The sequence below is a fragment of the Verticillium nonalfalfae genome (assembly GCF_003724135.2).
Source record: "Verticillium nonalfalfae strain VnAa140/NRRL 66861 chromosome Unknown scaffold_121, whole genome shotgun sequence".
Lineage (NCBI taxonomy): Eukaryota > Fungi > Ascomycota > Sordariomycetes > Glomerellales > Plectosphaerellaceae > Verticillium > Verticillium nonalfalfae.
The window spans coordinates 58,242-73,576 of NW_021167346.1; the positions used below are offsets into that span (position 1 = coordinate 58,242).

The following is a 15,335-nucleotide window of genomic DNA, read 5'->3' on the forward strand; positions in this document are numbered from 1 at the left end:
AGAAGGGTATGGCAACAGATATCGCGGGAATGCTTGCTCTAACGGACACGCTGTGCCGGCTAAGGAGTAGCTTTTCTTACCAAGTCGTACTGTAACGACGCCACCATCGTGGCTCGAGCCAGTTCCGACTCACGCAGTAGATGGCAATTGTGGCTAGCTTTGGCAGAGTGCGGTTGGGGTCTTCAACGGATGGCGTCAAATGGGTTGCTTTATTTGACATATCCAAGGGCGTTTGTAACGAAAGGGGTTTTTGGTGTCCATTGTGGCATACGAGCAACGCATCGGTATGGAGTAAAGGCGACCGAATAGGAAGACGGTCGGGGGTCTGGTCACTTTTGATGTAGCCATATGAGCTCCCTTGAACTGGTGGGACATGATCCATACACCTTTTAACCGGCAAACAACGACAACACACACAATATCACTTGGAATCATGGCCGTGCTGCTTAGATTGTTGGTCTCATTCCTCTGTTTGACATGTTGTGGTTATGAGACACGTCACGTATTCGTCAAATTCCTTACGTACTCGTCTCGGAATAGCAGTCGAGCTGCTTCTCTTTAAAGGCTGAAAGTAAAAATTTACGCATACAATTACACGAATATGACCATGGCTTTGTGAGCATTGCCTCCACAGGGGGAGGAATCGTTGGGGGGGTGGAGGGGGGGGATGTGGAAGGATGAGTAACAAAAGACGCCTGATCGTCTCGGACCTTGCTACTCGTCTCCAACAGCCGGGATATCACTCGCAATGTTGGTGTAAGCAATGTCACCACCAGGTGCCGCCGCCCCGGGCACCCTGGCGTCACCATGCAACGCCACCAGATCCTCAAACTGGACCCGGGCAGCTTCCCCGCCGGCCGCCTCGTGCGCAGCCGCGCCGGTTCCCTTCTTCTTGGCGCTCTCGGCGAGGAGCCTCTGGCGCTCCTGCACCCATGCCGGCGGCAGGCCTGGGCCGCTGTCGGCGTTGCCATAGTCGCTCTTCTTTGTGCCCTTGGGCCAACGGCCTGGGCCGCGGCCAGTGCCACCGCTTTTGCGGCGCGAGGTCCCGCTCGTCTTGGGCTTGCTCGCAGATGGCCGCTTGACGCTGCCGCCACCCGCTGACCGTCTGGGTTTGGCGCTGCTGCTGCTGCTGAGTGGGGCCGTGCGGACGATTGCAGGGCGCGGAATCGAGGCCCGTGGGCGGTCCTGGCGCCGCCCACCGGCTGGCGGGTAGACCTCGAAACGGGACGCGAGAATGCCCTCGTACTGCTCGAACCAGGCTTTCGAAGACGCATGCCCTGCCGCTGCCTGCGACTGTGTTGGTGTGGAGGAAGCCGCCGGAACAGGGTCGTCGTGAGGCTCTGTCGATTCGCGGACCTGGTCCGCTAAGGCGCGCTGTTCATCTGCTACACCATCTACTGGAGTAAGCTTCTCGGGTGCTGGACCGATCTCCGCAGGCACGAGAACCGAGCCCTGACTCTCCAAAGCCACGCCCGTTGAAACGCCATTAACAAGTGGCGGCGCGACTATCTTGCGGTCTTCCTCCTCTTCCCGGGGAGCCATGGCAGTGATGGCAGGGCCCAGCTCAAAATTTGTCGTGTTTCCTCTCCCCATCACGTAAGGCGTCCAGACCAGAGCCTCTTCGTGGAGTTTGACGTACTGCTTAGCATCCCACTTCGACACGTACTCTCTGCAGTACGCAAGGTCTAGCCGAAAGGCATATAGGCCAGTCTTGGCGTCCCGAATTAAGCACCTCAGTCCCTCAAGTGCTGAGATAACGTCATCGGGGGTGAGTCCTGTGTCGTCTGAGATCTGACGGAAACTCAGTCCAACCGGGCTCCCTCGGTCTTCACCACCACCATCCCATCTTTTCAGCAGATACTGGCACATGACGAGCCGCCAGTAATTTCTGTACGAGACAAGACCCATGTCAGATAACGGCTTCTCCGGAGAGCCGGTTTTTTTCTCTACGCGTGTCAATAGGTAGGAGAAGTCAATCAGAAGGTTGCCGTAGCCCTTGCGCTGGTGGATCGGCAGTGTCAAGATGCAAGACACATTGTTCTGGCTGCTGGCTCGCTTTTCTTTCGAAAAATACCCGACAAAGTGGTAGCCCAGATCATCGTACTCGCATAGTACGTAGAACAGAAAGGGCTCAACGTCGTAGTAGAGGGTCTTCGAGCCGAGGAATAATTTTGCAAGCAGACAGAGGTTCTGACAATAGACCGGGTTCTTGCGCCCATCCACCTCAAACACAGAAATGGACCCGTGCCTGTAGATCTCGTCTCCGGGAGGGTGTTTAGCCGGGCACTTGAGCTTATGGCGCCATGCCACGTAGTCAGAGTTCATGTACTTGAGGCAGAATTCGCAGATGTACAGAATCCGATTCCTGCTGTACTCCTCGGGGTAGGGTGCTGCATACCACGTGTCGATTTCCCAACCGCCAAACTCGATGCACTCGATTTGGCTAGCCGGACCAGCCGCTTTTTTACACTTCTTGGCCTTTTCAGCGCCTTCGCGGCTGATCTGGATGACGTGCATAGTCCTCCATTCTTCCTCAGCCTTTTGCTTGGCTTCGTCAAAGCGTCTGCGGTCATCATTCGTGGGTAACGTGCGAGACGTGTCAGCTTCGACGTCAGTAAGAATGCCGCCATAGGGCTTTGTTCTTATATCGTCCGTCTCTCGATCAAGGAAGGAGTAGAATGGCTGAGAGCTACTTGATGACATGAATGGCGTCGACAGCGCTGTGAGGCTCGGTCGAACTGATCGCGCCGGCTCGTTCCTTGCCGTCCGTTTACGATTTGAAGATGCTTTGGACACCATGATATGTCGTAAGCCGGCAGGGTTTACACGGATGCTAATCAGCATGCTATTCGACCGCCTGGTGATAGTGACGGCGGCATGATTCCGAGACACCTTGAGGCGCAACTTTCGAGGTTTGTCTGTCTCACCAGCCTCGCTTTGAGCGTTGTGAGACGTGGTTTCACGCGACGAATGTTGTTCTTCAGGCGTGCGCCGCCGACGCTTACGAAGCAACATTGCACTGTCGTCGGGTTCAGAGAGAGAAGTTCGGCGTTTTCGAAGAAGTCGTGCATGTTCATCGTCATCGCCATCCACATCGGGATATTCTTGCTTGTCCAAAACGTCTTGATCATCGTGTATATGCGGATCAGATGTCTCCAGAATGGGTTGAGTTTGGTTAGGAACAGCGCCAGTTGTAGGCACCAATGGTTGGGTCGTTCCATTAGCTAGGTGAGTGACAGCAGGTTCGGCGGTCAGCTTTGTAGACGAGACGCAGCTCGGACAGCTCCAAAGACTTGCATCTACGCTCAAACATTAGTACTGGCACCTTAAAGCTGTCAAATTGGTTACTGCTCAAAGAAAACAGCCGCATACCATCGTGCGATCGCAAAGCACCGGTTTCTCGCGCGCAAAATTGATGTGCTGGAAAATGTCAGTATGCAAAGTCTCGTCTTTGGTGTCAAACGCACAGTTCTCGCCACAATGAGAGCACATTAGGTAGTCCTCAAAGTCTTCGCCCGGGTCATGTTCTTCATCCTGTTTGCAGAACAAGCACAAAGTTCGACCTGCAGCATCTGACTCTTCATCCTCATCTTCGTGACTTTCTGGGGCATCCTCCCAGGCAGCTGCGCCGTCCGAGTCTTCCGAGCCATCGGTAGTTGAATGTGATTGTTCGCTATCGACATCATCATCTTCGTCGTCGGTGTCGCCAGGCCGGATTTTCACAGCGCCAACGCCTTCGTCATCGTTGTCTTCCTCATCTTCACCAGATTGCACACTCTCTGTGGACTGTTCAACTGCTTCGCCGACGCCGTCATCTTGATCCATGTTGAGCTGCACAACATGCTCGACATCTTCCTCCCCTTCAGCATCGTCCTCATCGTAGTAGGGGTCCACAATTTCGTCGGCATCTGCAGCGCCGTCATCTTCGCCCGGGGCGTCCTCCTCTCCTTCCGCATCATCTTCGATAGACTCAGCATTCTTAGAGACCAAGGTCGCTGTAGGACCGCCGTGTCTTTCGATTGTCGAGTCTTCCAAGCCATTGACGTGCAGGTATGACTGCTTGCCGGACCCAGTTCTCGAGGGTTCCGATGTATCGTCCTGATTTTGATAAGGTAACATTGCCGCGTTCGAGGAGTCCGATTCATCGCGCTCCAAGTCCTCCTCAGAAACCACAACGCTTTGTTGCAGCTCCTCTTCAGCTGCTAGCTGAGCACTCGCCATGTCGGCTGGCTTTCAAGCTGGTTCTGTATCCGATGCGTATTATGACTGAGTTTGCGGGTCTAGTGAGAAGTTCGAAGAGCTCAGAGGCAGTGTCGGTGGCCCATTTCAGGGCGCAACAACGCGGTCTTGAAACGCGCCTGTCGCGTGCGAACAGAGTGCCAGGGGCGGCGGGTGGGCTGTCTTTGCAGGAACGCAAACTGTAGGTCCTGTTCGGTTTGCCGAGTACTACTCCTAGGATCTGAGATTACGAGCCAGGGAAACTAACAGAGAAAAAGCTTATGGCGCCCGGGAGCTGGTGTTGAGGAGTAAAGCTAATTCCATCGAAGCTGGTGTTGTTGCTTTAGACAGTCCATTAATGTGCGACACACTGTGCACACCCCGTGGCTTTGGACTGGTCGCTCAGATAAGGCCGTATTCGTAAGATAACGCTGGAAGTTCCAAAACCGTCAGTGAAGACTCAATTAATTAGATTGGAAGTTGATGTATGGTCACGTGTTGAGCTGATCACGTAAGGATCCCTTGGCATGTATGCAATGTTCGACCACTAAGATGCTTGCCATTGGGACCTCACTTGAGATATCGCGACAACCCTTCGATCAACGCAACGTACCAGTGGCATTTACGCCGCGCGACACTGCACCTAGACCATTCGCAAATAGTCAATTGGCGGCAAGACCGCAAGGCAGGCTCACGGTCGTCTCAACATCCCCTCCCCATTGCGACACATTGCAGCAGCCAACAATCATGCCTGTTCCTTTCGAGACATTGATCCCTTACGGGATCATCGTTGCGGTATGCAAGGCCAGAGATTCGTTCTGAATGATGATTCTGATACCTGTCACAGATGTTTGGTATCACTGGCACTGGTCTAGCCGTTGTCAAGGGTATTCAGAATGGTGGCAAGAAGCCTCGGTACAGTCTCGACCAGTGGGACAAGGTACGTTTTTCCCTACCATGACGTGTTCAGGACGGACCATTGCTGACCGCTACATAGCAAAGTAAGGCCGTTATTACGATACTCCATCCTATCGCATGCAGCTAATCCGACCGCTTGTACAGTGATGGATCGTGACCGTCGCTTAACGGGCAACCTTAGAGGACAGACGGACAATCCTGTCGCTCCGACCGGTTTCGAACTCAATAACCCATGGAGAGTGAGCTGAGCCCAGTTCTTCTCACCTTCTGAAAGAGGAACACATTGCTGACAGCCTAATTACAGCTAGAAAAGAGGATTTCGTAAGCTATTCGGGCAGACGAACAAGTTGGGGGCGATGGGCAGGGCAGAGCTTTGGTGGTTCTTCGCGATCACTTATGGCGGGTCTAGAAATGCAGCCGAACATTTCAATTGAGGACTTGAGACTGAGAGCATACATCAAGTGCCACAGGGCAATTTATTTGTGCCATTGCGGATGCAGGCAAGACGTACAAGTCAAGGTTGGGCAGTAACATAAAACCCTGGGATCCAAGGATTAATGCCATTATCTTTTATACACTGTTTCTTGTTAAGGTGGTTGACCGAGCTACTTGTTTCCTATTTCCAATCTGGGCCTGTTCTTGTTGAGACTGTCAACCAGGAGACAAGCTTGACAGTAAGCTTGGCTGGTCATGTAACCACATCGCTTGCACTTTCCTAGTACTTGGAGCTCGCTCATCGTGTCCGTGATGGATGAGGCTTCCTTTCTCGTAGTTCCATTCGCTTGTGTCTTGATTTTATTGTTTTTCGTGAAGGTGAAATCAACTTCTGAAGCCTTCTCCACAGCGGCTTCGCTAGACTTCGCTTCGATGACGGCGAGTTGGCTTCCCATGCTGTGGCCCTGTTTGGAACCACATGATGGCACATCGTCATCTTCGGTTGAGCCTTGGCCTGAGCAAGCGCAGGGGTTTGATGATGACCCGGGAACGAGGCGTGCCATATCCTCCCCACTTCTGACAATGTCAAGTATTGCACTTGGCCTCACACGCTCGAGATTCTTGATCAAACTTCGGGCTGTGCCTCTGAATGCCTCTGGGCTGTAGATACACTCGGTACTAAAGTAGTCAAGCTTCTTGTGGTGGGCATACAAGACGATTTCCTTCTCGTACGAGTACTTGAGAGGCTTGCTCCTCTTGACGTCACTACTGTCGTCACCCGTCATGATGCTTGTACTCCGGGACAGTCGCGGCAAGTCACCCCTCAAGAGGTTCATCAAGATTGTCTCAGCGATATCGTCCGCATTGTGGCCGGTGACCAGATGCCGAATGCCCAGCATTTTCGACCCTCGATCTAAGGCTTGCCGGCGGAAAACGCCGCAGTAGGTGCAATTGCCTTTCTTGCCCACGGTTCCCACAACTTGGTCCATCGTCCAGCCGTATAGCTCATCGTAGCCCACAACGGTCAGGGGCATGTCGTACTGTATGGCATTTCGCTTGACAGTCTCCAGAGAATCGTCACGGTACCCTTTGATTCCTTCATCAATACTGAGAAGAATCAGGTCAAGTCCGTAATCGTGACGCTCGTTAAGAGTTTTGAGGACTGATGCAAGGACAGTCGAATCCTTGCCACCAGATGCCCCTATGGCCACTCTGTCACCCCTACTGAACAGCTTTGAGGACAAGATTGTATGATGCACCTCATCCTCGAACACCGAGATGAAACACGCCTTGCAAATTGTTTGGTGATTCTTTGGTCTCTTAACAACAGCTCGGTCAGTGTTGCACCTGGCGCAGATGATCGGCGCCATCTTGCCTTTTTACTACTTGAGTGATGACTCGACTTGGATTTTGGTGGAAGGCCCGCTGGATATTTATGACGCTGACACAACCAGGCTGAAGATTGTTGAGAGAGCGTGGAGATAACTTAGATCGCTTCGGCCCCCGTTCGACGAGGTGTTTTGGCGAGCGCAAGAGATTGAATTGAGACAAGGCAAAGGGTTATTTGTCGGTAAGATGGCCTCTAACCAAGCATCAGTCTGCAGCCCGCATGCCAGAAGAACCGCTTCCAGACTCTACAGACCTTAGGTAATGCTCTGTAGTGATTCGTTCACATAACCTACAGTGGGTAGGTACCTAAGGTACCTACCTACCTGACTGAGAGACGGCACGGGTATCACGTGAAAGGAAGGCCCCCATGCGCCACAACTACCTCACAGCAACCCTAGGCGGCAGAGAGTACGTACCTTTTTTTTCCTTCAGGACCCCACCCACAGCTTTAGCGCAATGAATATTTCCCACCGAGTCACTTGAATAAAATTCGCACGCACTTTCACCACCGTCGTTCCCTCCTCCCACTAACCGACAATCGCCAACCGCAGGAACAACTGTCACAATGGTAAGTTAAAACAATGTCGAGCACTCTGGGCTCACATCATTCCAAGCTCGTCGAGCATAGCTTTCGGTTTTGCTTCGGCATACCGAATCATTCCGCCTGCATAGTTCAGTAGAATGCAATTCTGCTGGACTGGGTGATGATATGGCTTGAGGCGTTCGATGAGCACATCTGTGCAAATTGTCGTCTCTTTAGAGCTCAAGAAAGACAACGTGGTCTGAACAAGTCGCTGATGTCTTTCTTCCTCAATGATAGCCTCCCAAGTCCGGCAAGAAGGTGGCTGCTGCCCCTTTCCCTCAGGGAAAGGCTGGCAAGAAGGGCCCTAAGGTAAGAACTGTCACACTATGACCCACGCTTCCTGCAAAATGCTAATCATGATGACTTCAGAACCCTCTCCTCGAGCGCAAGGCCCGCAACTTTGGCATTGGTCAGGATATCCAGCCCCGCCGCAACCTGTCGCGCATGGTGAAGTGGCCCGAGTATGTCCGTCTTCAGCGCCAGAAGAAGATCCTCAGCATGCGCCTGAAGGTCCCTCCTGCGATTGCTCAGTTCCAGCACGTCCTTGACCGCAACACCGCCGCCCAGGCTTTCAAGCTGCTCAACAAGTACCGCCCTGAGACCAAGGCCGAGAAGAAGGAGCGCCTCGTCAAGGAGGCCACTGCCGTCAAGGACGGCAAGAAGAAGGAGGACGTCAGCAAGAAGCCCTACACGGTCAAGTACGGCCTGAACCACGTCGTCGGTCTGATCGAGAACAAGAAGGCGTCGCTGGTCCTCATCCCCAACGATGTCGACCCCATTGAGCTCGTCATCTTCCTGCCGGCCCTCTGCCGCAAGATGGGCGTTCCCTACGCTATCATCAAGGGCAAGGCTCGTCTCGGAACCGTTGTCCACAAGAAGGTATGAGCGTTCAGCCGGAAATGGATTATATTCAACTACTAACACTAGCGACTAGACTGCCGCCGTTCTGGCCGTTACTGAGGTCCGTTCCGAGGACAAGAGCGAACTCTCGAAGCTTATTTCCGCCGTCAAGGATGGCTACTTGGAGAAGACCGAGCAGTCGAGGAAGCAGTGGGGCGGTGGTATCATGGGCCAGAAGGCTCAGAACGCCATGGCCAAGAAGAAGAAGGCTCTCGAGTCGGCCATCAAGGTCTAAGACATCGAAATACCCAGTTTTGCTTTTGCGCGATAGGAAAAGTCAGCAGCAGCAGCAGCTCGATTACGCTGTTACTGCTGTCAAGGCATCTTAGCCTCTCCTCAAGAGGCAGGCAGTATGGCAAATACACACAAAGGCATAGGAGTCACGGTTCACGAGTCAATGCTAGTATTCTCCGTAACCTGCATGACCCCAGGCGAACCTTGAGACATGTTGATGTAACTCCTTTCCGTGATGCTAGGCTGCGCTCTCGGGAGGATGCAGCCATAGGCATATCAGTTTGCCTAGAATTATCATGCACCCACAGGCCAGTCATGTAAGAGCCATCTGTTAAGGTGTTGCTTCACCTGTTTCAGGACAGGGACATTAAGGTGGTGGTGATAGCCCTTGGCGATGTACTAGGTGATTGATTTGCGTTTCAGAACCTGGAGGTGGGTGGATTATGATGCTCTGGCTCGTTCAAGCCATGCAAATCATGAAAAAGGCAGCATCAAATTCCGGATGGGGTTCGGACGCTTGGCTACACGGGGACCTCTCGTGTTCCCTGGTCCTGAGTCTAGATTTCAAACACAAAGGGGGTAGCTATTGTTGATACATGTTCTCCTGTCTGAGGTTTAGAGTAATTATCAGCTGGGCAGGGCGCTCCCGATGCCTAAACTTCTGTCCCAGACATCTGTGACTGATTTCGATACCGGACGACGCTTACACTCTGCTCTTGTTCTTTGCCCTGGCCAACTTGCCACCAGCCTAGCCAAAAGTTAAGACCTTGACGCCTGTATGGCGTCGAGCAACGGTGAGGCAATGTAGCACGCCCCAAGCCCTCAAATCATTGCTCATAGGCCCAGACACTTTTCCATATATGTTGGGTTGCTTCCAACCCCAGGCGGGCTACAAAACCGGCGAGAAGCCTGCTGTTTCGCAATCTCAGGCCGATAGTCAGTTGCCATCCATTTGTAAGTCGTCTCTCGTTGTCATAAGCTTCCGGTTCCGAAGGTCAGGGCGGAGTCTTCGGACACAGCATACCCTAGAAGCGACATATCGAGGGCAGGACTGACTACCGTGACAGTGTGGCTCGAGTGTTCTGACTGCCGCATCCCAGCGAGCAACATATCAGGCCTACATCCTAACGACATACTCACACACCGCAATGTGGGCAACATTATCTCGCCCTTAGACATCAGCACCTCGGCAGTCATCGAATTTGCAGTCGCGCATCTCGCTGTCAAACACGTCGTCATCTGTGGCCACTCGGAATGTATGGGGATGCAATCAGCTATGGCTCTGAAGCGTGTAGGCGGCACTTTGGACACTTGGCTCGCACCGCTGAGAGCAATTCGACAGCAGCTGTCCAACGAGCTCTCGTGTCTGCAGGATGACGGCGCCCGAGAGATGCTGATTGCCGAAAAGAACATCGAGGACGGCGTGACAGCACTGTTGGCCAACGTCACAATCCAAGAACACAGAGCAAGTCGAAATCTTCAGGTCCACGGCTATATGCTGGATGCCCCAAGTGGCCGGATCCGAGACCTCGGACTTGGACCTAAATCGAGCATACTTACAGCCATCGCCAACCCTACGCATGAGATAATTCGTGGCAACTATGCGCAACTCATATTTGAAGAAGACGGGACTGCGACAATGACAGCCAAGTAGCACTGTGCGAGAAACTCGGGTTATGGCGTAGCAAACATCATGCTATACAGGCAAGCTGAGGATGGATTTGAACCCGCGAAGAAAGACCAGTGGGGATCTTTGGGCATCGTGTCAGTCTATCAAACCAGGAGGCTTAATGCATGAGTATTGTTTTGCTATGTGTTGGTCTGCGTCCATTACTATCGCCTCATGTCCTGTGCTGCAAGAAAAACGCTCCGAAACAAGCGAGTTGGTCTTTTCTTGGCGAAGAGACGCTCTAGAAGCGTTCCAAAGCTTAGCCAAACACCAGCTTGAAGATGTCGTTAAAGACAAAGTAGTTGCCCGAAGGGTCCCGCATGAGCTGGAAGGTCTGAGAAAAGTTCATGGGGCGCTGCTCCTCATCCACCTAGATAGAACCCAAGTAAGGCCACGTCAGTCTTTGTATAGAGATATTTGGTTGATCAGCAAAAGCTTGCACACGTACAAGAAGTTGGCCGGTAATGAGAATGATGATACCGCCCTCAACGGTGGGCTGGGAGTCAAGAGTAGAAACCTGGTGCTTCACCTTCTCGAAAGGCAACGAGGAAAGCTTCTCGGTGATGGGGGTGGCACCCAGAACGGAACTGCTCTCAAAGGTGAGCATGGACTGCTCGCGCTGTTTGAATGTACATATTAGCCTTTGATGTGGTTGTTGAAGATACAAAAGTGAACCCACGTAGAGGCTGGTCAGTCCCTTGCGATCAGAATCAAACTGGTTGTAGTAGAACTCGACGAATTGCTCTGTGCAGGAATGATCAGTTGCCGGAGTTGCCTATCGTATTGGTATTTTCTTGCACGTACTCGCGACCTCTTCGAAGTCTACAAATTGCGCGTTAGCCCCGGGTAATCGCAGTGGGTGAAGCGCGAACACCAAGTCGCATGGAGGGTTGGGTTAACTTACTGGGAGTTGACATGGTAACAGATTCCTATGGCTTGATTTACGAGTATTAAGCGTGTGCGTTGTCGAACCCAGGAAGGAAATATGGTCTGGAGCACCGGTCGTTGAGCAGCGGAATGGGTTTGCGGTCAGGCTGCGACGTGATTAGAAGGAGGGGTTGATCAGGTCCCGCTCATGTACCAAGATGTCGCAAAAATGCTAATGGTGGCTGGAGCATCAAGGACTGGGAGAGGCCCCTCCACCACCTGGGCATGCTCCCCTCTCTAAATGAGCGCCTGAGGTACCTAACTAAGGTACCCTGACCAGGTAGATTGCGTATGTCGCTTTAGTACATGAATGGCGGGGTCTTTATTTGCTTACTGCACCCCCTTAAGTTTCTCTTGCTTCTAAGGGGGCTTACCAGGGGCCTTAAAAACTTGCAATCTGATCCAGGCGCTGGCAAAATCTCTCTTTGTCTATAAACATCATCGCCATTCTGCCTTTGGCTAACCACTCACTGTACAGTCGACTTTTTTTCAATACAGGTAAGTCTAATATGAAAGCGTCTGCACTCTCTTCCTTCTCTTCCTTCCTGATGACACAATCTTCCATTAAGAACGGCCAACTGAACCCTCATGTTGATCCAATATATCAAGCTCAACAGTCTGAATTTACAACAGATGTTACTCCTATCTGCTTGGACACACTGAACGAAGCACTTGCTGATCAGAAGAAAACAGGTATTCGTTGGCGACACTTGTCACAAGCAATATCCTCGGTCCAGCTGCCGGACAGCGGGACACGTGATGAAGTCGATGCGACCTGCTTGACGCGCATACTGCTGAAGTTTTGTTTGACATGAGCCTAGACGAGGTCGTTGACCTTACCTCAGATGATGTACATAGTAGAGAAGAATATAATTTGCACTCTTGATTCCATTGCGCATTTCATCTGTCTACGTGTGCACGAGCAAGTGCATGAAACAAAATTACTCGCTGGTCAGGGTTGGCTTGAAAATGTCGTAACGTTCTACACCTTGGAGGAAAGCCCCCCCTAGAGTGACTGCAGAATGCCATGTCGCGGGACAGTGGAATCAAGGGCCCCGTATTGATACTAACAAGTTAAATATGAGCCATTCGTACGCAGGGTTAGTACCAAATTATACAGGCACTCATGAAGAAGTCTCGACTCAGTAATCCCAAATGTGTTACTGCAAGCAACAAGCTTATGGGCTCAACTTCTATCAGCGGGGACCAATTTAAGAGGTGTCGGTGTGGCAATATATACATTTGTCCGCAGTCATGAGCTTGTATCATCTGCGCCACGACAGCTTCGTGAGAGGATAGTTCCCTTATATCATATCGTCATGTCAGCCAAGTCGGATGAAGAGCCTGCGAGCATTGAAGGGGCGCTTTCACAAGTCCTCCTCTACCTCCTCTCTCTTGTTGTTCGGCTGAGATGGCATGGTAGACTGTGCAACACTGTCATCCAACAGGGACGCAGCCAGGCCGAGAGACGGAACCTGATCACCTGGACCCTGAATACTCGGACGCTGCTTCTTCACAGGGCTGCCGAAGACAGAGTTCGGTAGCGTCGGCTCAAGAATCGCTGCTGATTCCGACGTCAGACTGGCCGCCTGCGGAGCAATTGAAGCTTGAATGGCGGAGTCACCACCCGCGTTTGTGGTGTCATTATCAGTGGCCACAGAGCCCGGATCCGCAGACAGGGCTCGTTTGAGCTGTTTCGAGGCAGTCAGTCAGTCAGTACGATGATTTGTCTCGCTAGGTTCATCATATTGGACAAACTTACACGTATACGGTTCACGCCGTCAGCAAGTTCACCCGAATATTGGCCATCCTCAGGCGTAACCTTTGAGCCGAGGTCTTTCTCTTCAATATCCTCCATCTTGCCAAGGACTTCGCTGTCTTCATCGTCCTCATCATCACTGTCGTCCTGCAAGGCGCTGCCAGCTTGCCCAATACTCTTCTTACGAGCTTTGCGCCGCCTTGTGGCGTCAGTCTTCTGGTCGCGAAAGGTTGAGAAGCCGACTGTCCCAGTTGACTTGAGAGGTCCCAAAGTTGAAAAATCGAGCTGGCCAGACCGCCTTTTGGCTGAGCCCGGCGTGGGTTGGGGGGTCTTGGAGGAGGCGAGGACTCCAATCTTCTGAAGCTGGCCTGTAGGTTTTCATTAGTCTCGATGTGTGTCATCTTTAGGTGTGCATTGATGGTACTTGCGTTCGCCGCGGTAGAAGAAGGTAAATGATGCATATGGCTTATCTGGGCCATCGATTCCAGTGACAGTCTGGGTACTGATCGTCTTAGGATCGAGAGTCTTAGGCTTGGCAAAGCTCGTCGTGTGCTCGACGTCGGCATCCATCCCTCCGCCGCCGTTGCTCTTGTCTTTGGTTGCCGATTCCGCCTCGTCATCATCATCGTGGGCATCGAATTGCGGAGAGTATTCCCCCTTTTTGATCTCACCAGAGGCAAGCACCCGGAACATGAGGACCTTGATCTGCCCAGTTGCCTCGGGGGGTTCGTCGTCATCGGAAAGAGAATCGGAGCTCATGTCGTCTAGAACAGCCTCGACGGGAGACCCTGCATCGGCGCCGTACCTGAAGGCGTCTCGGGACCCTCTGCCGCCATCTCCTGATTTCGCTGCTATGGGTTCAATGGTAGCTCCTTGTCGTCGACGGCGCCTTTCAAACCTTTGCCGACGTCGTTCAAGCTTCTCTGCAGCATCGTGGCCCTTTAAATCTAAGCCATTCAACCAGCGTTCCAATCCAACCTCACGAAACAAGAACTCTCGCTCTGCCAGCCCGCCGCCTTCGACATCAGGGACTTGAACCCATCGACTGTTCACCCATGTCTCCTCGCCAGGTCGGAGAAGTGTGGCCACCTCTTCCTTTGACCTGCCATCGAAATAGATGTAAGCAGCAATAGTCTCGTTTTCCGAGTTCGTCATGGGAATGTACGGGTTCACGTTCCATGAGCCCTTGTTCCGCTCCGAAGGCGCGTTGGAGTGACCTCCGACGTACTGGGGCTTGGGGTACGGATTATCGTCTGTGGACTTGGGTGCCGAGTAGGGGATCGGGAGGCCAGGAGTCAGCAATGTGATCGAGATGGCAAACTTCGCAGGGTCTGGTTTGTTGCTACTGAGGTCAACCTGGGGCTGCGGAACGGGTATGTAGGTGCTGATGCGCGAGAATCGCGATTGTTTCTGCATGCCATGCTCAGGGAGTGGTGCCCCGTTGGCATGAATACTGACCGCGATTCCCTTGAAACACGGCATGGTGTATGTTGGCTGGTATACTGCTGACAACACGACCCAGCCTCGCGGTGGTGATTCTTCTCGAGGCCGAGGCCAATCTCAGTCAGGTCGAGCGGTGGGGGGGGTAGCGGTGGTCGTCGTAGCGGTGATGGTGATGGAAGAGGTTCCCAAATATTCGCGGGGAGGTGGGGATCGAGTCAGGCGAGATGGGAGGTGCTGTTAGCGAATAGCAGCTGCCCTTTGGTGGAAGATAGCGCCGGGACTTTAGGTGTCGGTACCCACCTTAGGTAGGTAGGTAGGCAACACCTTTGCTTCTGTGTTTGAAGTCCCTCAAGAAAGGTCGGAGCTAGAAGTCAATCTCGTCGTCACAGTCCGCCCAGCATGGAAATTGCTCGATCGGTCTTCTATGTTGGCCATTGCTTTTATACAACATCCAGATAAGATAACGCGGATGCGCAACAACAGCCGCTGTTTGTTTGAGACGGCAGTCAATCTGATTTCGGTCGGTATAGCTCACTCAGTGTTTGGAGACATTTACCACATCTTTCCACACACTGTTCTGGGTCCAACTCTCGCCCGACCAACCTGGCTAGATGAACAGCATGGCAATAAGATACCGACACTCGTGTTCAGCCCTGCTCCTTCACATGAGGATTCAAGTCAGTCCCAGCCGTTCGAGTCTGCGATCAGCATGAAACGTACTGGAGCAATGCTCTCGTGTTCCGGAATGATTATGCTTCATGTGCAATGCCCAGTGGACGAAGTAAGCATAAGCTAGTCTCTCCTGGCCCCCCTTGCTACTCAACTGTGTTTTTTTTTTGGACAGGAAAACATATGACGTG

At 52.5% G+C, this 15,335-nt stretch overlaps 6 protein-coding genes across 6 annotated transcripts; 2 read left to right on the forward strand and 4 right to left on the reverse strand.

Annotated features, from left to right (window-relative positions):
• Window positions 1-714: 714 nt before the first annotated feature.
• D7B24_001188 (uncharacterized protein) lies at window positions 715-4,221 on the reverse strand (the record flags this gene model as incomplete). Its single annotated transcript, XM_028635431.1, has 2 exons — window positions 715-3,153; window positions 3,373-4,221. 2 exons carry the CDS (start codon window positions 4,219-4,221, stop codon window positions 715-717), a joined length of 3,288 nt encoding a protein of 1,095 aa, XP_028492102.1.
• Window positions 4,222-5,741: 1,520 nt separating this feature from the next.
• NCS6 (nucleotidyltransferase) lies at window positions 5,742-6,941 on the reverse strand (the record flags this gene model as incomplete). The annotated part of the gene is made up of 1 exon (XM_028635432.1): window positions 5,742-6,941. One exon carries the CDS (start codon window positions 6,939-6,941, stop codon window positions 5,742-5,744), a length of 1,200 nt encoding a protein of 399 aa, XP_028492103.1.
• A 584-nt stretch (window positions 6,942-7,525) lies between these two features.
• RPL8B (60S ribosomal protein L8B) lies at window positions 7,526-8,678 on the forward strand (the record flags this gene model as incomplete). The annotated part of the gene is made up of 4 exons (XM_028635433.1): window positions 7,526-7,528; window positions 7,781-7,852; window positions 7,913-8,422; window positions 8,478-8,678. 4 exons carry the CDS (start codon window positions 7,526-7,528, stop codon window positions 8,676-8,678), a joined length of 786 nt encoding a protein of 261 aa, XP_028492104.1.
• Window positions 8,679-9,953: 1,275 nt separating this feature from the next.
• D7B24_001191 (uncharacterized protein) lies at window positions 9,954-10,331 on the forward strand (the record flags this gene model as incomplete). Its single annotated transcript, XM_028635434.1, has 1 exon — window positions 9,954-10,331. One exon carries the CDS (start codon window positions 9,954-9,956, stop codon window positions 10,329-10,331), a length of 378 nt encoding a protein of 125 aa, XP_028492105.1.
• A 274-nt stretch (window positions 10,332-10,605) lies between these two features.
• Window positions 10,606-11,263, reverse strand: NTF2 (Nuclear transport factor 2; the record flags this gene model as incomplete). The annotated part of the gene is made up of 5 exons (XM_028635435.1): window positions 10,606-10,716; window positions 10,795-10,965; window positions 11,026-11,090; window positions 11,151-11,168; window positions 11,251-11,263. 5 exons carry the CDS (start codon window positions 11,261-11,263, stop codon window positions 10,606-10,608), a joined length of 378 nt encoding a protein of 125 aa, XP_028492106.1.
• Window positions 11,264-12,640: 1,377 nt separating this feature from the next.
• On the reverse strand, window positions 12,641-14,514 carry D7B24_001193 (uncharacterized protein; the record flags this gene model as incomplete). Its single annotated transcript, XM_028635436.1, has 4 exons — window positions 12,641-12,964; window positions 13,036-13,220; window positions 13,276-13,400; window positions 13,457-14,514. The coding sequence occupies 4 exons, from the start codon at window positions 14,512-14,514 to the stop codon at window positions 12,641-12,643; spliced, it is 1,692 nt and encodes a 563-aa protein (XP_028492107.1).
• Between the last annotated feature and the right edge of the window lie 821 nt (window positions 14,515-15,335).